The sequence below is a fragment of the Plasmodium malariae genome, assembly GCF_900090045.1.
Source record: "Plasmodium malariae genome assembly, chromosome: 3".
Classification (NCBI taxonomy): Eukaryota; Apicomplexa; class Aconoidasida; order Haemosporida; family Plasmodiidae; genus Plasmodium; species Plasmodium malariae.
The window spans coordinates 803,746-817,077 of record NC_041777.1 but is presented as its reverse complement, the minus strand read 5'-3'; the positions used below and the strand labels follow the sequence as shown (position 1 = coordinate 817,077).

Here is a 13,332-nt window from a genome sequence, read left to right as displayed (position 1 = left end):
TTTTGTTGCTTTTCATTTCCATTCTTTTCACTTTTTTGTGAACATATGCTTTAATATGCATGTACAAACTGGTGCGTATACATTTGTCTTTATAAGTATGTTTAAGTGCAAATACATTTCCACATGTAAACGTGCGTATGTATACATATATATAGATATATATATGCATATGCAAATGTATATGTGTATATATGTATAAATATATACGTGCATACGTATACATATGTACATACCCATACACACCTCTTTACATACATGCATATGTGGTAAGGGTTGATCGTGGTGCGCTTATGCAACAGTCCTATGCGTATTTGTGTAAAAGATGTCTTTTTTTCAAAGCTAATTTATAAAAACTATATGATTACCTACTATTTAATTTTTTAAATAAGCTCGTTTATGTTTACTGAGCATTTACTATGTTGAGGTGTTGCTTCGTTGAATTGCGGTGATGTTAAATCGAAGTTCCCTTTTTCGTTACTATATAAATATAATAACAATAAAAATAAAAATAAAATAAATAAAAAAGATAATTTAATAATAATAGAAATACTACTACGACTACTACGACTACTACTACTACTACTACTACGACTACTACGACTACTACTACTACTACTACTACTACTACTACTACTACTACTACTACTACTACTACGACTACTACCAATAGTAATAATAATAATTAATGTTCAAATGTGCTAGGCAGTATTAAAAAATTTTAAAACATCTATAAAGAAGTGTCACACTGGAACTTACAATTTAAATATTTTTTGAGAAAAATCTCATGAAACAAAAGGCCTATATTTATTACACCAACATATATTTAAAAAAACTTATATCTTTAGTCTCTTATTGAAAAAAATGAAATTAAAAAGGAATACTCAGTTCGTTCAAATGTAGAATGTTCAGGTATATTCCAAAAAATAAAATACAACGAAATGTAATGAAATAAAATAATTTATTCATAAAAGGGGCGTAAAAAAAAAAAAAAAAAAAAAAAAAAAAAATACAATCATAATAACAATTATAAGGCCCGACGGAGGAAGAAACGAATTACACTCTCAATCCTAAAATGCAAAAACAAATGCGCGGTCTTCACAAAATTTACAACATAACCCTCTTTACACAAATAAGCATACATACGTGCATTATGCGTATATATGCATATTTTACTACCTGCAGTGAATTTATGTGTACTTTTCCTTTTAAAAGTCTAGTGGTCTGTTCATTCGTAACACTTAAAAAATAATTGCGTATTTAAAAAAAAAAAAAATACGTATTTGTACATATTTATACATATTTATACATATTTATACGTATTTATACATATTTATACATATTTATACATATTTATACGTATTTATACATATTTATACATATTTATACGTATTTATACATATTTATACGTATTTATACGTATTTATACATATTTATACATATTTATACATATTTATATATATTTATACATATTTATACATGTATGTATTAATATATATATATATATTTATAAAATCAATTTAAAAAATGCGAAAAAAGGAAAAAAAATTCGAAGAGATCTAAATGCAAGTGCAAATGCATGCAAATATGATAAACACATGTACGTTCACTGCTTTTTTTTTTTAATTTTTTTTTTTTTTTATTTTTATTTGTTCCTTTTAACAAATTGTAAGCTAAATGTTTCTATGTATATATACATAAATATACGTCCGTATTTATATATATACATAAATATATATTTATTTTTTATTTAATTTTGTTATCTTTTAAAATGTATGCAATTGCCTAGGGAGATCAAAAGCTTTAAGTGTACATATTTTGCAAGGCATAATACAGTTAAAAAAGGAAGGATTTTTTTTTTTTTTTTTTTTTTTTTTTTTTTTTTGGTATATGCTATGCGTAAGCGTGTTTAGCTAAGTTTATATGAACACATGACCTCGTTTATGCACATACGAGCACATGACTGCGTTTATGTACATATACTCATATGTGCTTATGTAACAACCCGTTTATACATATAAACATATATATTTATATATTTCCTTATAATAATGCTGAAAGAAGTTTGAGCAAAATGATTTTTTTAGTAATAAGGCATGGAAAACGGAATTCTTAAAAATTGAGTATTTTAGTATTATTACTATCCATTTGGAACATTAACACATCTCGACCCCCCTTTTTTTTTTTTTTTTTTTTTTTTTAAAATGTTCCTATTTAAATTTATAGTGATAAATATAATTATTCTTGTTTTTTCAAAAGTTACTTGTAATTTAGTCATTCATCCATCATTAGCAGATTTTTTTGTTGAAAATTTTAGAGATCATCTTTTTGTTTCTTCATACAATGTAATAAATAAAAGATTATCAAAACCAAGCTGTTCAAGCTCTGATGACTATGAATGTCATCATGTTCGTAGAGAAAGAGAACAACGGCATGAGTCCACAGTGCTTATAGCAAAAGAGGAAAAGGGAAAAGGAGATGGAAAAATAGAAAAAATACATGATGGACAGGAAGAAATACATAGAGGAAAGGAAGAAAGCCATAGAGGAAAGGAAGAAATACATAGAGGAAAGGAAGAAAGCCATAGAGGAAAGGAAGAAATACATAGAGGAAAGGAAGAAATACATAGAGGAAAGGAAGAAAGATATAGAAGAAAGGAAGAAAGACATAGAAGAAAGGAAGAAAGACATAGAAGAAAGGAAGAAAGACATAGAAGAAAGGAAGAAAGATATGTAGAAACAGAAGAAAGCCATATAAAAAAAGAAAAAGATTTTTACGATGAAGAGGAAGAACAAGTTAAATATATTTATTTGCACACCAGTCCATTCTATATCACAATTAAGGAAAAAGCTACAAATGCGCCCGAGGGGGGAGAGCAAAGGAGTGGAAGTGATGAAAGTAGTGACATAGATGATCAGATGAGTAGAAGTGTAAGAAGTAGAAATCAACGCTACAAGAACATGTTTTATAAATGCTTCTACATCTTATTAGACTTTTTTTCTCTGTTTGTGAAGAAGGAAAAAAATAGACATATAAGCAATGTGCAAAAGATGTACCCCGTTTCCTATTTCATTGATAGGAACAAAACGAATATTTTAAATAATTCTAACGAGTTTTCATATAACAATAAAAAGAATAAAGTTAAAGGGATATACTTAGGAGATCATCTAGATGATATGAAAAATTATTCTTTTTTATCTCCCCTATCATTGGCTATTGATGAAATAAATTTTAATAAAATATTCCAATATGCATGGAATAACTCTTATTCCAACTACATCTTTTTAAAAAGTCCAAATAAATCTCAGGAAAAGAAAAACAATATAATCATAAAAGATAAAGTCATGCCAGATGAAGCAGTGCCAGATGAAGCGGTGCCAGATGTAGTGCCAATCGAAATAGTGAATGAAAAAAAGAGTTATATGAATGATGAAGACAAGCTTGGGCAGGTGCACAAAACAAAGATGAACAACAAAGAACAAGGTGAAGATCTCTCCCAGGAAGAAGTTAATACCTTGGAAGATGATTCGTCAACTATTCGAACTGATAAGCAGTATGATAATGTAGATAGTATTAAAGAAAACATATTCCAAGGGGGTAAAACCAATAGAGAAGATGAAATAAATGATAGTGCATACCACACCCTGTTAAATAATGATAACGATTTGATAATAAAATATATTATGAAATCTAATAAAGATTATCAATATTTCAAATTGTTAAGTAGGACTAAAGCTCACGTGAACATAAATAGCGTTGGTCTTATTTTAAAAAAATTAAATATATCAGAAGAAAATAATTTTGACAAAATTTTAAAAAATAATAAAAAATTGAAGATAGGTATATGTACTACGGAAAGGAGCAAAAAAATGCTAGCTCATGATCCCTTGAGAAATGTCCATTTGTACAAGCAAACATTGGGATCCTTGTTGCAAAGGGAGCAATCAAAGCGGAGCAGCGGTAGGAGCAGCGGTAGGAGCAGCGGTAGGAGCAGCGGTAGGAGCAGCGGTAGGAGCAGCGGTAGGAGCAGCGGTAGGAGCAGCGGTAGGAGCAGCGGTAGGAGCAGCGGTAGGAGTAGCAGTAGGAGTAGCAGTAGCAGTAGCAGTAGCGGTAACAGCGATTGGTATAGTGATGGGTATGACGGTGGTGGATACCATTATGATGATGACGACAGCTATGGATATGACTATGAGTATAACCGCGCATATGGCAATGCAGACGATAGGAACACTTTTGCGTGTGCCTTTTTTCGCTCCATCGACAAGTCCGAGTTATTATTTTATCTTAGGAGGAATGACAACAAGGAGGGGGGGGAAAGAAATCATCATCACAGCCCAGAAGACAGAAGTAATCTTGATGTACAAAGAGATAGCAGTAAGATGGAAAACAGCTGTATTGGCTGTAACAACAATGAATGCTGTAACAACAATGAGGTTAACAAAACAAATTATGGATGCAAAGAAAACATTGTCATCCAAGGGGATAAATCAATCTGCACACTTAAAAAAAATAGGGATAAAAAGATCGTTATTTCGGATCATATATTATATAAAGAATGGAAAAAAGCTAATTTTGATAAGTCCAAACTGTCAATGCTTTCAACAAATATTTTAAATAATTTAAAAAAATATAAAGAGTATAATTATAAAAAAAATATATACAAACTACATGTGGATTATAATGGTATTTGTAAAAGTATTGTTTTTATTTATAAATATGAAAAGAAGGCCTTTTTGAAATTTATATTTCAACATGATGTTTGTCTTAATTATAATTTTTTAAATAAAAATATTTTTTTTAATTACATGAATAGCAATATAAAACCCAATTTTATTCTGAGGGGTATTTGGAATTACGCAGTTCCAAAGAAGGTAGCCTATGTGCGAAATCTCCTGCACAGTTCAGGTTGTACAGGAAATTCGAACGATATGGTTGATACTAATAAGTGCGATTATAGCTGCAGTGGTCATGACAATGGTGATAAAGGAGATCGCCTCGGGCGATGCACCTTTCCGGATCGCTTTTTCATTTACAATGATTTGTACAATTTGGGTGAGGCAAGAGGGATTAGCGGTGTTATCAGTGGGAACAACGGTGAGGAAGCGGAGAGCCGCTCGAGGGGAAACGAAAGGGGGAGAGTGTATTGGTATGAGCAAGTACTAAACCCAAGTATAGACTCATCAAAGAGGTTTGTAAGAATGAAACTAGGTAATTTTGAGAGTAACAAATTGCAGGAGAAAGATGAACATGCTTTTTTGATGAACAAACTACTTAAGAGCAGTAGTGATATTTTATTATTGTCGAAAAAAGGCTTTATCGAATTCAAAATTCCAGTAGTATTGAATGAACTATTTGTTTCATTTCATCCAAACCCGTTATACGAATATGTATGTAACAACAACAGTACAGCTGGAACATCAACCCTTAGTATTATTTCGAGTGGAAATAAAAATAATACAAGTAATCGGCACATGAATGAATATGATGGTATTAATACAAACAGATGTTCATTTAACAAACCATATTATCTTTATGTATTTTTCAATTTTTTTTTAAATAATAATAGGAAATATAATATAAAATTAGATATACATATTGATCATGTGAAAAGATTTAACAAGACGAAAGATATACCTTTTCAATATATCAATGTTTTAAATTATTTGAAAAATAATATAAATCATTATAGAATTAATAGAATCGAAATTGTATATTCCTTTTTACCATTCTTACAAGCCAACGATTTTGTTGATCATACGAACTTGCCATTCTATGTAGCTTTAAAAAGTTTTATTATCAATCAGAGTGAAAAGGTGTATAACTATATTCCTATTTTCTACACCACCAACATCAACTTTATGCAAGTACTCAGCAGAAATATAAAAAACGATCAGCCACGGGACGATGCAAGGACAAAAGGAGGAGTGCAAAACGGGGAAAAGGGGGAAAATGATATGCACAGTTCAGGTGAAAAAGTTGGTAGAGAGGGGCGGACGGTCGAGGAAGAGGAAAAGGGAACCAACAGAATGATAGGAAGTTTTACTAGGGCTATTACTGTTGACTTTACTGGTGGACATACTGGTGGGCATACTGGCGATATTACTATCGGAGGAACGACTGCAAGCACGATTGGAAGTATGACTGGAAGCACAACTGGAAGTACTACTTATGTGAGTACCGACCCATCTTCCCACTATACGTCCTTCTCAATGCAAGATGAATCAGGGGAGGGAGGGATAGAACAGAGCAAATACCCCCCATACACAACACCCGAGCAATTGTTCAAAAGAGAGGAATCGGTGCCTATGGACTGGTCGAATAGCAAGGATAGTGATGCAAATAATTTTATTAATATAAATTCATTTTCTATGTTTACCACTGTCAGTGAAAACATATTCATGAAGCATCTTATGCAGTATAAGTGCACGAGCTGTAGTTGTACGTATGACGAGAATGTTAAGGAATTTCTTTTGGCCAAGTCGAGTATGAAACGTGTTAGGAACAAAAAAAGGGAAAAGGGAAAGGGAAAGGGAAGTACAGTCGATAATGCAACAAATGCAAACAAAATCAGCACAGAAGGGGAAAAAGAAGAAGAGGAAAAAGAAGAAGAAGAAGAAGAAGAAAAAAGGAAAATGCACGCTATAAACAAATCTATCTTTTCGTTTGATAACGATATACAGATTAGCCCCCTTTTTTATGATGATAAAAAGAGGAATACATATGAAGATAAAGATGAAGATAAAGATAAGGATAAAGATGAAGATAAAGAAGATATAGAAGAAGATATAGAAGAAGATGGGGTTGAAGAGGGAGAAAAAATTGAAATGAGCCATACTGAAAAGGAGTACCATCGCTTTTTAAAAGAAGAGTTATATAAATACATTACATATGATAGGAAAAACATAGTAGCTTATAATATGAATTATATGTACATATCAGAATTTAAAAACAAAAAATATATTATTCCTCCATATAATAAAGGCATTTTAATCAATTTTGAAAAAGAAAATGAGCAAATTTTTTGTGATCCATATAATGACATTTCATATATTAAAGAAAAATTTAATCATAATATTTCATATAATGATACAAGAAACATATTTGAGACAATTTATATTTATTCTGCTCTTCTTCCAATGGAAAGTGATATATATGATTTTAATTTTTTAACAAAGAATAATTTAACGTTAAAACAAAGACAAACTGAAAATTCAAAAACTCTTTTTAAAAATTTAATCCCTTTTACAAGATATGAAGACTTTTAATATATGTTACAACAACAGCCTGAAAATTTTATCGATCTGAGTATCATCAATTTTAAAGGTAGTGCATATAACACGCATTTTATAGACCTAACTACTGATGACCATATGTATAAAACGAAAATAATAGAATACATACAGAACAAGCTAAAAAAGGCACCGCAGATAGACTCTGAGGAAAAGAAAGCATAACTCTTTGAGCAGGCAGGAGTGGGCATAAATGGAAAGAACGCATTTCCCCCCTTTTCCCTCCAATTCCCTCCTTTCTATACTGATAATTCTGTAAATGTAAAGCTGAGATCAAAGAGAAACACAAAGAAGATATCGAAGTAATTGAGGTAGATGAGGTAAATGGAGTAGACGAAGTGGATGAACCTTGCAAATACTCATAATGCCAAATTTTTTAACTAATATATGGCGCATAACAGAAGAAAAAAAAAAAAAAAAAAAAAAAAAAAAAAAAAAATTATACAGAATGTAAGGCAATGCCTAGATGTGGTAAAGCAGGTTAAAGTACAACGAGAAGTAAGAATGGGAGCATTTAATTTTCAGAAAAACAAAACAAAACAAACGCAAAGTCGTTTTAAAAATTTATTTGAGCTATTTTCCAATTTGAGAATTTCCCCCATTTCTTTTCGTTTTATTTATTCATTCAATCATACATTTATTTCTTTACTAATTCATTCATATGTTCACGTCTCTGTGTATTCATTCAGATGCATATTTCCTTACCTATTCAGTTGTTTATTCGTCTCTTTATATATTTATTTATTTTTTTATTTTCTTATTTATTTTTTTATTTTCTTATTTATTTTTTTATTTTCTTATTTATTTTTATTTTTTATTTTTTTCTTTATTGTTTCATTTCCCCCCAATGTTTCGTATCTCATTTGTTTAACTACCACTTTTTCTTTCTTTTTTTGTTTTAACTTTTCCAAGGCTGCTATTTTTATGGCCCAATTTTTTAAAGGACTTATTTGAATCTTAATTTGCTTAATATTGTTTAATCTTGCTTAATCTTGCTTTATTTTACTTTATTTTGCTTTATTTTGCTTAATCTTGCTTAATCTTGCTTTATTTTGCTTTATTTTGCTTTATTTTGCTTTATTTTATCTTTCTTCATTTTGTTTTATTTCATTATATACCATCTACATACTGCTTATAATAAAATGTGGAATTCAAAATTGGGGAAAAGGAAAAGCGGGAAGGTCATTTCAATACCATTTAATCCCATGTGTGTTCTATCTTTAACCATATAATAATTAAATATTTTTATTTAATATATGAAAAAAGGTTCCTCAAAAGTACAAAAAAATTGATAAAATAAGAGAATAGGATGACAACAAGATACCACACTCGCGTAGTGCTGGAAAGGCAATGAATGTACGTGTGCGCAAATGTACCTACATACACACATATACGTATATATATGCGCATACACGTGCGGATATCACACAGACAGCAAAGTTAAAACTGTCCGGGCTTGCCAGAAATGCACAACTGCTTATCCATGTGAGCTATTTTACACATAGGCAAAAGGATGCAATTTTCCGGCGTGCATGGACATGGTAAGGGCAAAAAAAAAAAAAAAAAAAAAAAAAATATATATATATATATATATACATATATACATATATACATATATATATATATATAAACTTCCAACCCGTTCATGTTTTTTTCCCATGATTAAAATATTGTTGCCTTGTGATAACATTATAATTATAAATATTCTGATCACTTAACCAAACGTATGTTCCTATATAATTACTATACAAACTGTTCTTATGTGAGTAAATATTAATTTCCCATTCAGTTGGGAAAATTGCTCTTAACTCTTTATATAATCGATGCTTAAAATTTTTAAATTTTGTTGACCCACCAGATATATAAATTTGAGAAAGAAAGTATTTTTGAATTTCTTTTGGTAGTAATGATATACACCTATATATCAGTTCGACAATGCTACAGTGCTCTAAGTTTATATCTTGAGGATTAAATAAAACCTCAGGTATCCCTATTCGTTCATTCGTTAAATTAATAATATCTTCTTTCTGTTTATTTCCACCTTTAACATTTAAATCATTAATAAAAATATTGTCATCTTTAAAATTTGAAAATTCTTGCTTGTAATCATAATCAGACTCTAAATAAATACAATCGTTCGTACAATTTTCTCTAAGGGTATCAAACACTTCATTTATTTCTCTCTTCGTCGCATTATTGTAGTCAAGCAATTTGTATTTATATAATAAATGTTGCTCTGTCATTTTGTGCGTTTTTTTCTTATTATTCTTTTTCATTTGTTCCCTTTCCTCGTCCCTTACGTTATTACCACTACGGTTGTTACTGCTGCAGTCGTTACCACTACGGTTGTTACTGCTGCAGTTGTTACCACTACGGTTGTTACTACTGCAGTTGTTACCACTACGGTTGTTACTGCTGCAGTCATTACTGCTGCAGTTGTTACTACAACTGTTACTGATATACTTGTTTGTATACTCTGCTTCATCTTTTTCATTTTTTACCATATTACATGTGTCCTGTTCTACCCCGAAGTTAACATAGCTACTGTTACTTGGAGAGTTTAGGTTTTCATTTGTGAACTCGCCATTATTATCCCTACCATTTAGAAACATATCCTCTGATTTTCCTCCCATTAACATCTCTGTTGTTCTTTTACCTTTATTTCTTCCCTTCTCAGAATACTTATCTATCATCTGATTCTTTACTGAATTATGCGTTACTGTACCACGATTTCCCCCTTTCTCCACCGATCCATCCTTCTTACCTCCGCCACTTCTGCCACTATTATTGCTGCCTCTACCGCTACCACTGCTACTACTTCCACTTACACTGTCCCTATAAATGCCTTTATTACTGCCCCTATCTCTGCCCCTATCTCTGCCCCTATCTCTGCCCCTATCATTACTGCCCCTATCATTGCTGCCCCTATCTCTGCCCCTATCTCTGCCCCTATCTCTGCCCCTATCACTGCCCCTATCACTGCCCCTATCACTGCCCCTATCTCTGCCCCTATCACTATCTCTATCGCTACCACTACTGCTGTTGCTGTTGCTGTTGCTGTTACTACTATAACTATTACACTCCTTATGGGAGTTGTTCTTTTCTTTTCTTTTTTCCAAATCATTCTCACCACAGTCACGACCACTCCTCCTGCTAAAGTCATTCACAGGAGGTATCTGCAAGTATTCATCCCTTCCCTTGAAGGAAACTTTTTTTGAATTATCATTTTTTTCCTGCTCTAACTGTTTCATTAGTATTTCTTTTCTCATATTAAGTTTATCCTTAATTCTTTGTTTTTTTATTTCTTCTAATCGCTTCTTTTCATTTTGTAAATCCTTTACATAGTCTAATGATACGTAGCATGCCCTTTCTTTAATATTTTCAACTAGTAGTTCATTGTGTTCTAAATTTACATGCTTATATGATAATGTATTTTTTAAATATGTATTTAAAATAGATGCAGAAACCTTTGTTCTCAATGTGGCATACTCTATTAGTTTATATTCAATATATGGTAATATATATGTATGTGAATAACCTACATCAATGTATAAAGCACAAGGATTTCTCAAGGATAAATTATAATTGCCATTTATAATATTATTATAAAAATTGTTTATATAATTATTATTATAATACTCTTTAAACATATTTATATCTTTAAAATTTATATCATAATAGGTTCTATATAAATCGATTTTATCAGGTAATAAAAAATTAGGATCTTGATTTAAGAAATTATTTCCTATATAATTATTACTACATAACCTTTTTACAATATTTATTTTGTTATTACTTATAGGTAGGTAAGTTCCACCTTTTATTATTTTACTTCTGTCTGAGTATACATTATTTACAAAACTATTCAGTGTATTACTTTGTTCAGAATTATGAACACTGTTCATATTAAAAAAGGAATTAAAATAATATTCTTGCCAATTCTCCCCGTGATACATTTTGTTCATGTACACTTTATAAGTATACTTATTATAGCATTCTATGTTTTTTATAAAAATATGTCTATTTGTTAATACACTATTGTTAATATTCTGACTGTTGTCGTTGTACTGTACCATTTTGTTTTCTTCCCCATTACATTCACTAGTATCGTAACTCATATCATAACTCGTTTCGTATCTCATTTGGTCGTTCCCCCTTTTGTTTCCTTCACAACTAATTTCTCTGCTCATTTGACTATTCCCCCTTCTTGTTTTTTCACGGCTAGTTTCTCTACTCGCTTCTCTTTCCACCTCATACCCATTTAACTCACTTTTGTTCATTTCATCCATGGCTTCCCATTCATTAGTCCCCTCCATCGATTTTTTACTTTCCATCTTGAGGAGATTATAACCTCTACCTGAATTGGTATCCATTCCTAAGTAATCTTCCTCTTCTTCTTCCACCTCTTCCTCGTGCTGCTCCTTCATTTGCTGCTCCTGCTGCTCCTCCTCCTCCTTTGCACTATTCCTTGGAGTAAGACTTCTTTTCGGTACATTAGGTTTATTTGTCTTTTCCCCTGTTCTCCTCCTTTTCGTTATGTATTTTTTTTTTATTACATATGAATCATTATTAAAAATTGGAGGATTCAAAATATCATATTGACCTAAATTTAAACCAATATATGAAAATGGTAGCATTGTCTGTGAAGAAACTATAACTATTTGATCAAAATTAAAATATTCAAACAACAATTCTATAACACCTTGTCTTATGTATGCAGGTGTCAAATATGATTCAGTAATACATATAGCCATATCATTTATTTTATATCCAATGGTTTGTTTACATGAAAAGATTTTTTCCCATATTTTTGTTTGCATTTCTAAATCCAATAATAACCCATCTACATGTGGTCGATGACAAAAATATTCGCATATACTATAACAACTATCACTTATATGAAATATATTTTTTTTTCTGATTTGACCTACACAATTTGGCACAATAAATTTGGGTTCAATTTCATCAAACAATGCATCATTTAGTTGGGAATAACTAGGAAGTATTCCACCTTTTATCAGCCCTCCTCCATTGTCTAGAATTAATTTAGGTATATCTATATTTACGGGAGCTGACATGTTCAGGTTATTACGATTACTGCAGTTATTATGCCAATTCCTACACCTATACTTCTTTTCTTTTTCTTTTTTTTTTTTTTTTTTTTTTTTTTTTTTTTTTTGTTTATACACTAATAAGGTGCCAACATTCAAATAAAAAACAACTATTTGGCTAGTTGAAAAAAAAAAAAAAGCTAGCTAATGAACAACATATATAATATAACCTTCCTTTTCTTTATTCGTTTTGTTATAATTTGGGTTAAGACTTTTTCTTTTCTCTTTTAATTTTTTTCTGTTTGCCATAACGTAATTCTCTACTCTAAAAAAAATATGGTTTTTTACCCTCACATTTATTTCGCAGTTTCACGTTTAAAAAAAAGGAACTACCATTTTTCTTATGCCATTTTGAACATAAGTATGTGTAGATATATATACATATATGTATAAATGTACATATAAATGTATATATAAATGTACATATAAATGTATATATTAATGTATATATAAATGTAAATATAAATGTATATATAAATGTATATATAAATGTATATACTTATGTAACATACATGCGTGTACATAATAAATATATGTACGTATATTTGTATGTATGTATATTTTTCTTTTTTTTTCTCTTTTATTAACCAAACAAAATGTAGTAATCCTACCATGTACTACCGTTACAACTTTAGAATTTCTGTGCCTGTAGCGATATTTGACAAATATTTTAAAATTCTGGAAATAAAAAAATATAAATTTAAAAAAGTAGTATTTATTCCAAAATGATAGAACTGCGGATACCTAGAGGGCATGTAATTCTTCATAATAAAAATGCACGCACCCAGTTAAATTACTTTATCATTTGTATAATTTTATTAATAGTCCATTTTTTTTTTTGTTTTTTTTTGAGGATATGTTTTTTGCTCTGCCTTCTGCGTTGAGTTTTTTACATTCGCATATAAACGTAATAAATATATTATATGTACGTATTA

The 13,332-nt window shown here is 30.2% G+C and overlaps 2 protein-coding genes across 2 annotated transcripts; one reads left to right on the top strand and one right to left on the bottom strand.

The window, feature by feature from the left end:
• Positions 1 to 2,201: 2,201 nt before the first annotated feature.
• On the top strand, positions 2,202 to 7,262 carry PmUG01_03025800 (conserved Plasmodium protein, unknown function; the record flags this gene model as incomplete). The annotated part of the gene is made up of 1 exon (XM_029008890.1): positions 2,202 to 7,262. The coding sequence occupies one exon, from the start codon at positions 2,202 to 2,204 to the stop codon at positions 7,260 to 7,262; it is 5,061 nt and encodes a 1,686-aa protein (XP_028859472.1).
• Positions 7,263 to 8,929: 1,667 nt separating this feature from the next.
• On the bottom strand, positions 8,930 to 12,364 carry ARP6 (actin-related protein, putative; the record flags this gene model as incomplete). The annotated part of the gene is made up of 1 exon (XM_029008889.1): positions 8,930 to 12,364. One exon carries the CDS (start codon positions 12,362 to 12,364, stop codon positions 8,930 to 8,932), a length of 3,435 nt encoding a protein of 1,144 aa, XP_028859471.1.
• Between the last annotated feature and the right edge of the window lie 968 nt (positions 12,365 to 13,332).